The sequence below is a fragment of the Cucurbita pepo genome, chromosome LG13 (genome assembly GCF_002806865.2).
Source record: "Cucurbita pepo subsp. pepo cultivar mu-cu-16 chromosome LG13, ASM280686v2, whole genome shotgun sequence".
Lineage (NCBI taxonomy): Eukaryota > Viridiplantae > Streptophyta > Magnoliopsida > Cucurbitales > Cucurbitaceae > Cucurbita > Cucurbita pepo.
In genome coordinates this window covers 7,278,584-7,294,626 of record NC_036650.1, presented here as the reverse complement: position 1 = coordinate 7,294,626, position 16,043 = coordinate 7,278,584, and the positions used below count along the sequence as shown (strand labels likewise).

Here is a 16,043-nt window from a genome sequence, read left to right as displayed (position 1 = left end):
AAATACACTAAATCAAAGGTTTGGTCGTGAACTTTTATGTTACGGTAGAGTTTTAAATATTATATAATTAAGTTTTGAATTTTAAATTTTATATTTAATAAGTCTCTATTATACTTAACAATTTTTACGTTAAATATGAAATAAAAATTAGATATTTATTATATTTCACATTAAATATAATTTTGGGTTTTTTAAAATACATTTTGGGTGTTATTTCACATCCTTATTTTCATGATAATTTCCCTTCAACTCTAATGAACATCTCGTGGGCCGTGTCCACTACGATGGGCTGAATCCATATTGGGCTTTCGAATCACGTACGGGCCGAAGTTATGGGCCAAGTTCAGTAGAAAAGCCCAGTTTTCATTTTCGTACTAGCCGAAAGCACATTAACCCTTCCCCTTCCCTCGACAGTCGCCGGGCTAACGAGTTTTGCCTCCTCTTCCTCTGAAATTTCCCCTCCCAGCCACCAACGTGCTTACAGGAGTTCCGACAAGAGGAGTTGAATTCTGGTGTTGATTCTTCGTACTACAGCAACGAAATGGGGAAGCTCGGGAAGAAAGCAAGGAAGTTCGCGAAGAAAAATCTTCAGACTGTGCTCAAAAGGAAGCGGAAACTGAAGTCTATGTTCAAAAAGAAAGCTCCGTCAAGTAAGATTCATGTTCTAATCCTAATTTCTGAAATATATTTTATTATTCTACACGTTTTTTTTTCCTGTTCATTCTTTCTCTGTATACTTTTTTTGTTTACAGACTTGAGCTGCTTAACGATTTTGTTTCCAGCTATTTTTTATGTTATTTATTTGGTTTTTCTTCAAATTTCGTAGAACAGATCAAGGACGGTGTTGAAAATCAAAAGGACGATGCATCGAAGCTCCACAGTCGAATGTAATGCTTAAACATTTTGTTCATTCTTTTCGAGCTTCGTGTTTATATCAATCTCACTCAATTTGTGTTTAGTCTGTGTCGTCAACTTCATTCTGATAATCATCTCTCTGAATAATATTTTTTATGTGATTTACTTGGCCACAAAAAGGTACACGTATGGATATATATCGAATTTGTTTAATCTCTCTTGAGCGGTTCAATTTTTAACATGCTACATTATCCATTTAATTCATTTAAATTTCACGATTCTATTTGCAGGAATGGTGAATCTGATGCAAACGACAATGTTTCTTTGGATGCTATTTTCAGTGAAGATGAATATGATATGCTTGAAAATGATTCTGACAGCGATGGATACATCTCAGAGGTTTTTACCGAGTTTTGCCGATATGATTTATGATTATTTGATTGGGTCATTGCATTTCTAACGTTATTTGTCAATTAGGAATTAAGCTCGTTTAACACTGCTGAAAATGGAATTGACAATAATTCAGAAGGCGGCACTGGTGAGTCTACCTCCATGCTATCTATGGTGAATAATTTCTTGTACTTTATCCTGATACTTCCTTTGATCCTGTCGTCAATTGTTGGTGTTATTTTGCAGACATGGTTAGTCCCAACCATTTATCGGATCAGAACAAAGAAATTCTTTCAGAACTCACAAAGAAAGCAAAGCAATTGAATAGGTTGAAAGAAAAGGTAATGCTGTACTTTATTTAATCTCCGTCTCCACTTGATAAGAAATGCCAGGGCAAGTAAAATGCATGCCAAATGAATCCTAGGTATACATGAATTTAGGATGTGCAAAAGATTTCTTTTACTTATTCATAGCATTGCATTGTGTTTAATGCTCTGCATTATTTCTGGACTTCAAAAATCTGTAGCCAGCGGCTGATTTCCGATACTGGGTGCTTGGCATCATTAAGTACAAGGGTTTATGCTTTTTTGGAATGAATTAATCAATTATCACAATTTGGACTAAGATTTATGATTGATTTTAATGATCTCCAGAGGGTTTATGTAAATTTTCAATGCTTTCACCAACACTGTTTAATCATTTGAAGCTAGAGTCGCCGGTGGCGTTTTTTTTTTCTTCTCTTTTCATCTTATAACGATTGTTTAATTTTCACTCTATTACTGGGTATTTTAATTTATTGCTTTACTTGGAAGATTTTCAGGATCCAGGATTCTTGAAGTTTCTGGAAACCAATAATAAGGCAGTTACGCCTTTCAGAGACGAAGACGCTGTAAGTATTATGTAGAGTGCTATGTTACTTCAATTTTGTTTATGAATGATTTGTTTAAGGTTTGTTAAATTCCTCCCTTTTCCTTTGTTCCTTATTTATTAATTTAGTACTCTATAAACTTTAATCGTGTTGAAACGAGTACTGTTAGCCAATTATGTTTTAATGTCTTTTTTTTTTAAATCCTTTTCCATCTGATTGTTTTCCTCTTCTCTCAATGTTTTCCTTGGACAGAGTTCTGATGAGGAAACCATCAATGATGATGGTCTAAATCGAGAAGAACAGAGCAATAGTTCTAATAAAGGCTTTTTGCTGAGTAGCTCTGTTGTCGATTCCTTGTGTGATCAAGTTAAGAACAAGCATGATTTGTCTCTTCTTACCAGTCTAATAAACGGGTATCGAGCTGCGTGTCACTATGGATCTGAAGCAGCAAGCAATGTAGATGCTGTCAGATGTTATAAAATTGGAAACAGTGAAACTTTCTCCAAGATATTAATCTTCACACTCGGTGAGGCTGACAATTTATTTAGGGAGCATCTAGGACTCACGAACTCCAGAGTGAAGAAGGAGACAATTTTAGAAATGAAAAACACCCAAAAATGGAAAGCGGTCAAGCCTTTAATCAAGTCATATTTAAGGAGTTGCTTATTTCTCTTGAATGACGCTTCAGAAACTGAGATATTGAGGTTCGCCTTGGCTCAAATAAGAGCATCCATAATATTTTTTGCAGCTTTCCCTTCTCTACAGCGGCGGCTCATCAAGGCATGTATACGTTTTACATTGATTTTCTTACCTTGTTTTTTTTGTTGATGCATTTGAAGCTAGTATGGATATATCTACCTTTCTCAGGTTTCGTTTCCATTTAATTTCATTCAAATTTGAGCTCACACCAAGAAATTTTAAAATTTTCTCATATTTCCTGACCATAGATGAAGATGACCATATTTTGGTCCTGTGTATTGTTCTTCATTCATTGCTACCAGTAGCCTGTTAATCCTATATACTCATTTGTCTCGTACCGCTAATGTAAAAGGACTCGCCACTAAAATATAAGAATCCACTGATGCAGATTGCAGTACATTTGTGGGCGACTGGTGAAGGAACGCTCTCGTCCCTCTCATTTCTCATAATACGAGACTTGAGTTCTATGCTTGGTTCTAATGGCTTCGACTCCTGCTGGATTAAAATGTACAAGGCTTTCATTGCTAACAGCAAATTTGCAGAGCCGATTCTGCATAAACATATGCAATTTCTGAGAGACTCCTTTGTTGAGTTATGCTCTCTTGATGTCCATAGAACTACTACTAGAGCCAAGGCTTCAATCCAGCAACTTACAAAGATACTGCATCAGGGTTTACGAACAAAGAAGAAAGTAAGCTGTCAGGGTGCCTTATCTTGCTTCCTTGAATCAAGAACTTTTAATGTATTATTGTTTGTTCAAGCTTACTGGAAGCCTATTTTCATTTACAATACTTTCTCCATGGCTGTACTTCTCTTTGCAGGAAGCTGTCAAGATGATGTGCAGTTGGCAATATATCAATTGCATTGATCTCTGGGTCAAGTTCATTGCTGCAAATTTCCAGGATTATGATTTCCAAACACTGCTCTATAATATTATTCAGATTATAAATGGAGTGGCCGTATTGTTTCCTGGTCCTAGATATCTACCTTTAAGAGTTAAATGCATTCAGTGGTTGAATCATCTTTCCAGCTCCAGTGGGATTTTTATTCCTGTTGCATCAACAGTGTTGGATATTTTGGAACATATACCCGGCAAGGAGAGCAAGAATCCAGGAGCTCACTTCAACCACTTGTCTGCCCTACAGGTTATACCTTTATGCTTTATACATACATATGAATGTTCATGTATTTTGTGATTCTGCAATTATGCATTATGTAACAGCCCAAGCCCACTGCTAACAGATATTGTCCTTTTTGGGCTTTCTCTTTCGAGCTTCCCTTCAAAGTTTTTAAAATGCGTCTCCTAAGGAGAGATTTCCACACCCTTGTAAAGAATACTTCATTCTCCTCCCCAACTGATGTGGGATCTCACAATCCACCTTCCTTCGGGGCCCAACGTCCTTGTTGGAACACCGCCTCATGTCCACCCCCCTTTGGGGCTCTGCCTCCTCGCGAGCACATCATCTGGTGTCTGGCTTTGATACCATTTGTAACAGCCCAAGCTTACCGCTAGCAGATATTGTCCTCTTTGGGCTTTCTCTTTCGGGCCTCCCTTCAAAGTTTTTAAAACGCATCTGCTAGGGAGAGGTTTCCACACCCTTATAAAAAATGTTTTGTTCTCCTCCCCAACCGATGTGGGATCTCACACCTTGTTTGTTCACGTGATCAAGAAATAAAACCATTGTTTTGCTAAATGCATGGATTTCAATTTCTCTCTTCTACCTAGCATTTATTTCTTTCAGTTGTAGTAACTCTAGAAGTTATTAATGCAGCTGCCAAAAAATTGGTTGAAGTCGCGGAACTTTATGGAGGAATGTGTTTTATCTTCCATTGAGCTTCTTTCAGCTCACTTTGCTCAATGGAGCTACAGTATATCTTTCCCTGAACTTGCTACTATTCCACTTACTCAACTCAAGAAGTTTCATGCGACAACTACAACCGAGAACCTCAAGCGATTGGTAAAGCGTTTTATTGATCAGGTAAAGAATGTATTTTGTGTTTGAATCGTGTCGATCCTACGTTCTATCTATTCATGCTCTACATATTCTTAGACCTTTTGTTTGCCATTCAGGTTGAGCAGAATATCGACTTCGTGCAAAAAAAGAGAAATGAAGTCTCATTTTCACCCAAAGATCAGCAAGCTGTTGAATCATTTCTTCAGGTTTCCTTCCCTTTTCTTCTTACCGTTTAATTGTTTCGGTTTCTCACTCCTAGCAACCGACACGTATCATTTGCATTATGTGACGATTGCAGCTAGAGAAATGCAACAGCAACGCTCCGTTTACACAATATTACAAAAGCGTATTGGACAAAGCTGCATCCAGGCATATGTCTCTGGATAAAAAGGTACTACTTCGCCTCTCATGCTTAAAACATTGAATTTGTTGCAACAACTGCTAATGTTAATAGATTTTCCTCACATTAATATGTTTTCTTAGTTATGATCTTGCTTACCAAAGCCGATTTTGTAGTTACCTGGAGCCAACAAGAACAAAAAGAAAAGACAACAGCTTGAAAACAACAACCAAATTGAATCGGCTACTAATGGCAAAGTACAGCCCGAGAAGAAACGAGCGAAAAAGAGGAAAACTTGAGGACTCGTTGGTGGTCGTGTTCATTTTCTAATACGAGGTAACAGGTTTTTATCAGTCATCTTTCTCCAAATATTGTGAGATTTTTTAGCCCTTTGGTAATTTCAGAAATCGATCTATATCACATTAATCAGGAGCCAACAAGTTAGATATTAGAATTGTACTTTTAGATTAGTTAGGGCATTGAAATTCATTGTCTTTGGGGTAATATCAATTTTGTTTACAAGTCATCCTTCATATCTTTTATATCCAGTCATCTTGCTTGTTCTTCAGTACTCTAAATGGATGTATGTATTTCTCCGTGTAGCCTCTGAACTTTTAATTTTGTGTCTATATTGTCTGAAGTTTTAAAAATTCAAAATCTTAGAACGTTTAAATTTTTAAGAGACTAAATTTATTAAAAGAAGAAGAGCCATAACCTAGCTAACTTTTAGTAAGATGATAACTTAATTTGTGCCTTCTCGTTGGATGATTTGACCGGAACCTTAGAACCCTGAACCCTAAACCCTAAACCGCTTAGCTGCTTTTCTAGGTCGAATTATTCCAAAGACATTGCTTCATGTTTATTGTTTGGTTCGTAGAATTATTTTAAATGAACATATATTTCTTGGTTTTTTATTATACAAATTTTAAAAATAATTTTATACTATTTTTTTTAAAATATTGCAACCTGTTTGTGAACAGAACCATACTGTTCGTCAATAAATTGTATTTTATGTTTGCATGAAAGACAGAATTTTGGAGGATTTAAGGGGATTATATATATATATATTATTCATTTTTTAATTATATATTCTCCAACAGTTTTTATAAATAAATTTAAAATAAATGAATATTTTACTTTTTGAATAAATTATCAAACCAATATGGGTAAAAATAATAATAAATATTGCTTTGGGATAAAAAAATTCGATAATTTTTAATATTATAATCATAATTATGGCTTAAATATTTTCTTAGCTCATAAGAGTTATTATTGCAATCCTCAGCATATAAGAATTCTTTTAAAATATAGAAATTAATATATATTTTTTCTTAATCACATTTTATTTTAGTTATTGAATATTAATTGATTTTGTTACACAAAAAAGAAATGAATGAAAAAAAAAAAAAAGTAAATATAATTTAGGACGATCCTCATGTAAAAAGCATCTCCAAAACCGGCTTTCCACTTTCTAATCTCACGCGACTGGAATGGGCCTTAAGGAACCTTTTACGACGACGTTTTGATCGCTGCTGCTACTACAGCCCATTACCAATGTCCCAAGAACCTTCCATAGCACATGAGCCGTCGTCTTCTTTCCACTGCTTCCTCTGGCCACTGTCCTCTCCTCCGACGGCAAGAACATCGCTGGGCGTATGCTCCGCTGCTGCCTTGCCCTTATCTCACTCAGTTCCATCTCCTTTGGAAGCCTCATGCTACCAAACAGAAACAAGAACCAGCGCGATTTCTTCGGCCACGATTCCATTATCATCGCTCTCTCCGCCGGTAAGTCGTATTTCTCCATTTTCCTGGTTCTCTTCCGCTTGATGCACTCAGGATTCTTCGGCAGTGAAATGGAAATCGGATCGAAGCTTTTAACTCGTCTCGTCGTTCTAGCGTAAGCGATTTCACAACCTCTTGCGTCAATTGCAGACGATTTTTTAGTGTCGAACGAGTGTGATTTCGTTCGAAATTGGCAATTCTTTTCGGAAAATTTCTCCGATGCAATTCTCTCTGTGTTTTGTGATTCGCTCGGCTGTTTTTCAGGTATAAATTTCCCGCAGAAAATTATGTCACCGGATCCTGAATAAGTCGAATCAGAAACAGAGAAATTATCGCTGAAAAACTCGAAGAATGTATCTTCGTTGTCAAACGAAGCGCTCCGATCCTGCTTGTCGCAATTTGATTCATCGCTGAAAATTGGAAGGTCGCATAAAGAGAGCGTTTCTTCGGCTTCTTCATCATGCGGATATGGATGATCTTCATTGATGGAAGCATCTTCTCCTCGGTAAGAATCCTTAGCAACTATCATTTCTAAGTTCTGCTAAAATGCAAATTGAAGCCGATTGATGATGATCAACCGTTGATGAAAACTAGAAAGAAAAAGCATTAAAGATCATGAGAGAAAAATTTGAAATCCATAAGTTGAATAGATTTGCTTCACGGGGATCTTATAGGCTCAGCCACAAATTGGTAGAGAGACGAAACAGAAAGTGTGGGTAGTTCATTGGTCGTGCGGACTTTCTAGAAGCGCAGACGGAGAAAGGGATTTCAAATTCAGGCGGATTGCAGACCAAGTTCGCTTCATGCGACAATTTAGACGGTAATTTCTCTTTTCTCCTTTTTTTTTTTTTTCATCTTGATTTAGATTGTAAATTTTTAATCCAAACAACTACTATTACTTTCTAAATATTTAATAAAAATAAAATATTTATTTATTTATTTTCAAATACTTAATTAAAAACTACGTTAAAAATTATTATTTAGTGGGTTTGGATTAAATATCTAAACTAATAATTATGAAATTAAATAAAAATAAAATAAATGTGCGTATATATAATTATATAGTAACTATTTTATAACAATAAATAGTTCGATTTAATCTATATAATTTCCTGTGTCCCTTTTTTTTTTTCTCTTTTTCATTTGGTCGTGTTTGTTGGATGAAAGTCCTATTTTCTTTTAGAAGCCTAAAGCAAAGTCATTAGGGCCTATGCCCAGAGTTACCAGATTTTATTTTTTATTTTTTAATTTAATTTTTAATTTTTTTTTTTTAATTTAAGAGTGTTATTGAAAATTTTGAAAATGTAATAGTATTTTTTATTTTTTTTTATTTAAAACCATACTTTTCATTTTTTTTAAATGTTTTTATTTATTTTTCAAGGTTAATTAAAATATATAAAAAAAATTCTTTATTTTCGATTGATTATTTTGAAAAATATGATCCATTTATATTTTAATACATTATTTTTTACGTTAATTTAATATCTATAATTTACATAAACTCACCATATATTTAATGATTTAAATAACTTAAACAATGGAGTAGAAGTGAAATTAAATATTCGATAACGTATTTATTAGTTTAAAAGACTATATTATATATGTAGACGCAAACCAATTTTCAAATTAGATTTGGACTAAAAAAAAGAATATTAGTCAAATTTAAAAGATTTCAAAGTATTTCTTCCATAGGAAATGGTCTTTTGGGTTAAGGTTGAATTTTTATGGGGAAGGAAAGAAATTCAAATCCTTCTTTGAATCCTTCAATTTAACGATGATTTATTTTAATGAAAATCGACACTTAATAGCTCTGATACTCTCTTACGACACGATCACGTTATCTGTTTATTTTAAAATCCTTATATTTAAGATGATTTATTTGAATGAAAATCGACACTTAATAGCTCTGATACTCTCTTATGACACGATCACGTTATCTGTTTATTTTAAAATCCTTATATTTAAAATTTTCATGATTATGCTACGGAAAAATGATAGAGCGTAACTATTGATTATTTACTTGAGCTTTGCCGTTCAAACGAGAAAGAAATATGTATAAAAAAACAAAATTGTTGTGCTTATCAAATTTTAAGGTCAATTTGGAATGATTTTTTAAGTACTTAACGTTTTTTTGTATCTCATCAGCTTTCTCATTTTATGTGAGATCCCACATTGGTTGGAGAGAGGAACGAAACAATCCTTATAAGAGTGTTGAAACCTCTTCATAGTAGATGCGTTGTAAAATTGTGAGGTTGATGTAATGGACAAAAGTGAACAATATCTGCTAGCGGTGGCTTATGCTGTTACAAATGGTATCAGAGCCAGACACGAGGTAGTGTGTCAGTGAAGATGTTGCGCTCCTTCAGGAGGTGTGGATTGTGAGATCATGAGGCTGAAGACAATATATGACGGGCCAAACACAGACAATATGTTAGCGGCGGACTTGGGTGGTTATACTTTACTTCCTTACATACAATCTCGGAGATATTAACTTAATAAGTTTATGAGTAAAAGTGGACAATATCTGCTAGCGGTGGACTTATGATGTTACAAATGGTATCAAAGCCAAACGCGATGTAGTGTATCAGTGAAGATGTTGTGCCCCTTGAGGAGGTATGGATTGTGAGATCATGAGGCGTCACTTCCTTACATACCATCCCGGAGATTAACTTAATAAGCTTACGAGTAAAAATAATAATTTTTTTTTCTCTTTTATTATTAATAATTATTATTTTGTAATTTGAATTTTTTTTATAAAATTTAATATAATTGAGCCACAAGTCAACGAGGCTGCTGTGACCATTTTCTTGCATAGCAAGTTTGTGGACGAAGGACAAGAGAGAAATGGGCCCACAATTGGAAACTTACGATATTTAAAGGGGTAATTTCGTCAACTGAGAATTGAGAGACAGTGTATTTAAAGCTCCTCAAGGTTCGAACCCTACTTGCGCCAACAATCTAGCATTACCCATTCACTCTGTTCTCTCTCGCAGTCGCTGCGAGGTTTTAACAGCAGGTCCTTCTTCTTACTCCTGTTCGATTCTTCTTTTCTGTATATTCTTCCACTTCTTTAGATATATTCACCTTGTTATTATAATCTGTACGTGTGGATTATGATCCATTTCAATTGAATTAATCTTTGCTTCGATTTCTGAAATCGCATGTGGTTCGAGATTCGAGTTCTCTTTTTATTTTAATTTTGTCGTTTTTGGTGCTTATTTTGTGTAATTTCTTCCTCTTGATTCATTGGAATGATGTGAATTCGTAGTAGATGTTATTAATTTACGATCGAAAATTAGATGTTCTTATACAATATTTGGATACTTTTCTCGTTCTGAAATCGCTTTGACCTGATGTTGTTTACGTTGCTTATGCACTTGCGTCGTTCCCTCTGGATCCTGAGTACGTAACGTATTTGTTTTTGTAATTGATCTTATGACGGGTGTCCTTGATTTAGAAACACTGGTGTCGATATGTCTTTGAAATCTCTTTTTGATGTTAACGTATGTTCTTAATAATTTAAACTTACGTCTTGCGTAGCTACTAAATGGGATAAGTAATTTCCTCTTCTCCCGCGCTCTCGTTTAAGGATTTAGTCGATGAAGTATGTTTATATTGTTAAAAATATAGGTTTTTGGATCATCCGAGCCATCTATTCAGATGTATGTATTATCTATAGGTTTTTTCATTATAGAGTGTTATTTGGTTGATTTATATTCGTATCATTATTTCATATCCTGTTTTTATTTTGCAACAGGTTCTTATTTTTTGCTGAGATTCAAGTATGGGTAAGGAGAAGGTTCACATCAACATTGTGGTCATTGGCCACGTCGATTCTGGCAAGTCGACCACCACTGGTCATTTGATCTACAAGCTTGGAGGCATTGACAAGCGTGTTATTGAGAGGTTTGAGAAGGAAGCTGCTGAGATGAACAAGAGATCCTTCAAGTATGCCTGGGTGTTGGACAAGCTCAAGGCTGAACGTGAGCGTGGTATCACAATTGACATTGCCCTGTGGAAGTTCGAGACCACCAAATACTACTGCACTGTTATTGATGCTCCAGNAATTTTCATGATTATGCTACGGAAAAATGATAGAGCGTAACTATTGATTATTTACTTGAGCTTTGCCGTTCAAACGAGAAAGAAATATGTATAAAAAAACAAAATTGTTGTGCTTATCAAATTTTAAGGTCAATTTGGAATGATTTTTTAAGTACTTAACGTTTTTTTGTATCTCATCAGCTTTCTCATTTTATGTGAGATCCCACATTGGTTGGAGAGAGGAACGAAACAATCCTTATAAGAGTGTTGAAACCTCTTCATAGTAGATGCGTTGTAAAATTGTGAGGTTGATGTAATGGACAAAAGTGAACAATATCTGCTAGCGGTGGCTTATGCTGTTACAAATGGTATCAGAGCCAGACACGAGGTAGTGTGTCAGTGAAGATGTTGCGCTCCTTCAGGAGGTGTGGATTGTGAGATCATGAGGCTGAAGACAATATATGACGGGCCAAACACAGACAATATGTTAGCGGCGGACTTGGGTGGTTATACTTTACTTCCTTACATACAATCTCGGAGATATTAACTTAATAAGTTTATGAGTAAAAGTGGACAATATCTGCTAGCGGTGGACTTATGATGTTACAAATGGTATCAAAGCCAAACGCGATGTAGTGTATCAGTGAAGATGTTGTGCCCCTTGAGGAGGTATGGATTGTGAGATCATGAGGCGTCACTTCCTTACATACCATCCCGGAGATTAACTTAATAAGCTTACGAGTAAAAATAATAATTTTTTTTTCTCTTTTATTATTAATAATTATTATTTTGTAATTTGAATTTTTTTTATAAAATTTAATATAATTGAGCCACAAGTCAACGAGGCTGCTGTGACCATTTTCTTGCATAGCAAGTTTGTGGACGAAGGACAAGAGAGAAATGGGCCCACAATTGGAAACTTACGATATTTAAAGGGGTAATTTCGTCAACTGAGAATTGAGAGACAGTGTATTTAAAGCTCCTCAAGGTTCGAACCCTACTTGCGCCAACAATCTAGCATTACCCATTCACTCTGTTCTCTCTCGCAGTCGCTGCGAGGTTTTAACAGCAGGTCCTTCTTCTTACTCCTGTTCGATTCTTCTTTTCTGTATATTCTTCCACTTCTTTAGATATATTCACCTTGTTATTATAATCTGTACGTGTGGATTATGATCCATTTCAATTGAATTAATCTTTGCTTCGATTTCTGAAATCGCATGTGGTTCGAGATTCGAGTTCTCTTTTTATTTTAATTTTGTCGTTTTTGGTGCTTATTTTGTGTAATTTCTTCCTCTTGATTCATTGGAATGATGTGAATTCGTAGTAGATGTTATTAATTTACGATCGAAAATTAGATGTTCTTATACAATATTTGGATACTTTTCTCGTTCTGAAATCGCTTTGACCTGATGTTGTTTACGTTGCTTATGCACTTGCGTCGTTCCCTCTGGATCCTGAGTACGTAACGTATTTGTTTTTGTAATTGATCTTATGACGGGTGTCCTTGATTTAGAAACACTGGTGTCGATATGTCTTTGAAATCTCTTTTTGATGTTAACGTATGTTCTTAATAATTTAAACTTACGTCTTGCGTAGCTACTAAATGGGATAAGTAATTTCCTCTTCTCCCGCGCTCTCGTTTAAGGATTTAGTCGATGAAGTATGTTTATATTGTTAAAAATATAGGTTTTTGGATCATCCGAGCCATCTATTCAGATGTATGTATTATCTATAGGTTTTTTCATTATAGAGTGTTATTTGGTTGATTTATATTCGTATCATTATTTCATATCCTGTTTTTATTTTGCAACAGGTTCTTATTTTTTGCTGAGATTCAAGTATGGGTAAGGAGAAGGTTCACATCAACATTGTGGTCATTGGCCACGTCGATTCTGGCAAGTCGACCACCACTGGTCATTTGATCTACAAGCTTGGAGGCATTGACAAGCGTGTTATTGAGAGGTTTGAGAAGGAAGCTGCTGAGATGAACAAGAGATCCTTCAAGTATGCCTGGGTGTTGGACAAGCTCAAGGCTGAACGTGAGCGTGGTATCACAATTGACATTGCCCTGTGGAAGTTCGAGACCACCAAATACTACTGCACTGTTATTGATGCTCCAGGCCATCGTGACTTCATCAAGAACATGATTACTGGAACATCCCAGGCCGACTGTGCTGTTCTTATCATCGACTCTACTACCGGAGGTTTTGAAGCTGGTATTTCGAAGGATGGGCAGACCCGTGAACACGCCCTTCTTGCCTTCACTCTTGGTGTAAGACAAATGATTTGCTGCTGCAACAAGGTAATGTTGTTCATTATAATTTTGTATTCTTCCCGTTCATTTATTATGGGTAACTTTGCTGAATAAGTGTGTTTTGTGACAGATGGATGCCACCACTCCCAAGTACTCCAAATCTAGATACGACGAAATTGTGAAGGAAGTTTCTTCCTACCTCAAGAAGGTTGGCTACAACCCAGACAAAATTCCCTTCGTCCCAATCTCTGGATTTGAGGGTGACAACATGATTGAAAGATCCACCAACCTCGACTGGTACAAGGGCCCAACCCTTCTTGAGGCCCTCGACTTGATCCAAGAGCCCAAGAGACCATCTGACAAGCCCCTTCGCCTTCCACTTCAGGATGTCTACAAGATCGGAGGTATTGGCACTGTGCCAGTGGGTCGTGTTGAGACAGGTATTCTGAAACCTGGTATGGTCGTGACCTTCGCCCCCTCTGGACTGACTACCGAGGTAAAGTCTGTTGAGATGCACCATGAAGCTCTCCAAGAAGCCCTCCCTGGTGACAACGTGGGGTTCAACGTGAAGAACGTTGCCGTGAAGGATCTCAAGCGTGGATTCGTTGCCTCAAATTCCAAGGATGATCCCGCCAAGGAAGCTGCCAATTTCACTGCCCAAGTTATCATCATGAACCATCCAGGGCAGATTGGAAATGGTTATGCCCCAGTTCTTGATTGCCATACCTCTCATATTGCCGTTAAATTCTCTGAGATTTTGACCAAGATTGACAGGCGATCCGGTAAAGAACTCGAGAAAGAACCCAAGTTCTTGAAAAACGGCGATGCTGGATTTGTTAAGATGATCCCCACCAAGCCCATGGTGGTGGAAACATTCGCCACATATCCACCACTTGGACGATTTGCCGTGAGGGACATGCGTCAAACAGTGGCCGTCGGTGTTATCAAGAGCGTGGAAAAGAAGGATCCAAGCGGTGCCAAGGTCACCAAGTCAGCTGTTAAGAAATCTGGTAAGTGAATGGTGCGGTTAGCTGCTGTAGGCGCCACAGAAGGCAACCATTATCATCTTGTTAATAGTTGCAATCAATTACGTGTTCTGTTTTGTGTCGGTTTCTGTTGCTTTCTCTTTAAATCTTCTCTCCCGTCCTCGCTGAGTAGCCTCTCTCAGAATTGGGTGCTTGACCGTCGGTGGGAAAGTCCATATAGTTTGTCTCTATTTTGAATTTCTGGTTTAAATTATTCACACATTATTGTAATTCTTATTTAATTACATACCGTTTTAGTAGATAATTTTCTGTACCTTGAATTAATTTTAATTTTACTGAATTTTATGTACTTTGAATTAATTTTAATTTTACCTATTTTCATTATCCTTTTCTTCTTGTTTTTAAATTCTTGTCATAGGATTGAAATTGGAACATAAAAAGATTCTTTCATTATAAACAATGACGTGGGACTTTCATCATCCAACACCTTGACCCATGATCATTCCCTTAGCCCGCTTTCATCATCCAACCCCTCCCCTCAACTAAAGCACGCCTCCCCTAAACCTTCTCTAAATGAGTCGATGTGGGACTTTCATCGTCCAACATCTCCCTCAAACAAATCACGCCTCCCCTTAATCGAGGCTCGACTCCTTTGGAGTCTTAGTCATTTTTTGACTGCCTTCGTACCTTCGAATCACGCCTCCCCTTAATCGAGGCTCGACTCCTTTGGAGTCTTAGTCATTTTTTGACTGCCTTCGTACCTTCGAGGAGTCACTTCATACCTTCGACGAGGCTCGACTCCTTTGGAACCTTAGTGTACCTTCGAGGAAATCGAGGCTGAGGCTCGACTCCTTTGGAGTCTTAGTCATTTTTGACTGCCTTCGTACCTTTAGTCATTTTTTACTGGCTTCGTACCTTCGAGGAGTCACTTAATACGTTCTAGGAGATTTGACTCCTTTTCCTTTTTTTAGTCTTAGAATAACTCTCCTTTTCCTTTTTTTAGTCTTATAATGACTGCCTTCGTACCTTCGAGGAAATTGAGGCTCGACTCCTTTGTAGTCTTTAGTCATTTTTTACAGCGTTCGTACCTTCAAGTAGACCTTTTTCTTTTTGGTCATTTTTTACAGCCTTCATACCTTTCAAGGAGGCTTGACTCCTTTTTCTTATTGGAGTAATTTGTTCGACATTTGAGAATTTACCAATCTATTGTCATGACTAAGTTTAGGGCATGACTCTGATATCATGTTAGACGAACACAACTCTTCACAATGATATCATGTTAGACGAACACAACTCTTCACAATGGTATGATATTGGCATAAGCTCTCATGCCTTTGGTATGATATTGTTATAAGCTCTCATGACTTTGTTTTGGGATTTACAGGCTGACCTTCCAAAAAGCCTATTATTTGTTTATAAACCACAATCATTTCATAAATTAGCGGAGGCCGGACTTTTATTTGTGAAACAATGATTTTCATGTGAAAGAATGATTTTTCACATTAAAAATTATGTTAGACGAACACAACTCTTTACAATGTATGATATTGGCATAAGCTCTCATGCCTTGTATGATATTGACATAAGGTCTCATGACACTATGATATTGACATAAGATCTCATGACTTTGCTTTGGATCGAGGCCTGGCCTTCCAAAAAGGCCTATTATTTGTTTATAAACCACAATCATTCTTTAAATTAGCGGAGGCCGGACTTTATTTGTGAAAGAATGATTTTCATGTGAAAGAATGATTTTTCACATTAAAAATTAAATTAATCGATTTAATTAAAGTAAAAAAAAGTTTTATTAAATAAATAATGAATCGTTCATTTAAAATTATAAATAAAGTAAAAAAAAAAAAAAAAAAAA

At 36.2% G+C, this 16,043-nt stretch overlaps 3 protein-coding genes and 1 long non-coding RNA gene across 5 annotated transcripts in view; all 4 read left to right on the top strand.

Moving 5' to 3' along the window:
- The first annotated feature begins 401 nt into the window (after positions 1 to 401).
- Positions 402 to 5,653, top strand: LOC111809102 (nucleolar complex protein 2 homolog). 2 transcript variants are annotated; one of them, XM_023695449.1, is made up of 13 exons: positions 402 to 650; positions 827 to 887; positions 1,146 to 1,254; positions 1,333 to 1,393; positions 1,492 to 1,586; positions 2,066 to 2,134; positions 2,366 to 2,893; positions 3,201 to 3,503; positions 3,634 to 3,957; positions 4,585 to 4,791; positions 4,884 to 4,973; positions 5,066 to 5,158; positions 5,284 to 5,653. In XM_023695449.1, exons 1-13 carry the CDS (start codon positions 542 to 544, stop codon positions 5,404 to 5,406), a joined length of 2,172 nt encoding a protein of 723 aa, XP_023551217.1. In that variant the 5' UTR covers positions 402 to 541; the 3' UTR covers positions 5,407 to 5,653. The 2 variants fall into 2 exon arrangements, with proteins under 2 accessions (XP_023551217.1, XP_023551218.1); XM_023695450.1 differs by having other exon boundaries at positions 531 to 650; positions 832 to 887.
- A 999-nt stretch (positions 5,654 to 6,652) lies between these two features.
- On the top strand, positions 6,653 to 7,681 carry LOC111809449. Its single transcript, XR_002817230.1, has 3 exons — positions 6,653 to 6,892; positions 7,154 to 7,394; positions 7,564 to 7,681. It is a non-coding gene; the product is annotated as an uncharacterized LOC111809449 (long non-coding RNA).
- A 2,129-nt stretch (positions 7,682 to 9,810) lies between these two features.
- Positions 9,811 to 16,043, top strand: part of LOC111809281 (elongation factor 1-alpha-like) — a 9,452-nt gene continuing 3,219 nt past the window's right edge. The window contains exons 1-2 of the mRNA XM_023695723.1: positions 9,811 to 9,905; positions 10,647 to 10,921. Coding sequence (XP_023551491.1) covers positions 10,674 to 10,921 — 248 coding nt within the window. The 5' untranslated portion in view covers positions 9,811 to 9,905; positions 10,647 to 10,673. The remainder of the gene's footprint in view (positions 9,906 to 10,646; positions 10,922 to 16,043) is intronic.
- Positions 11,912 to 14,477, top strand: LOC111809280 (elongation factor 1-alpha-like). Its single transcript, XM_023695722.1, has 3 exons — positions 11,912 to 12,005; positions 12,747 to 13,235; positions 13,318 to 14,477. Exons 2-3 carry the CDS (start codon positions 12,774 to 12,776, stop codon positions 14,203 to 14,205), a joined length of 1,350 nt encoding a protein of 449 aa, XP_023551490.1. The 5' UTR covers positions 11,912 to 12,005; positions 12,747 to 12,773; the 3' UTR covers positions 14,206 to 14,477.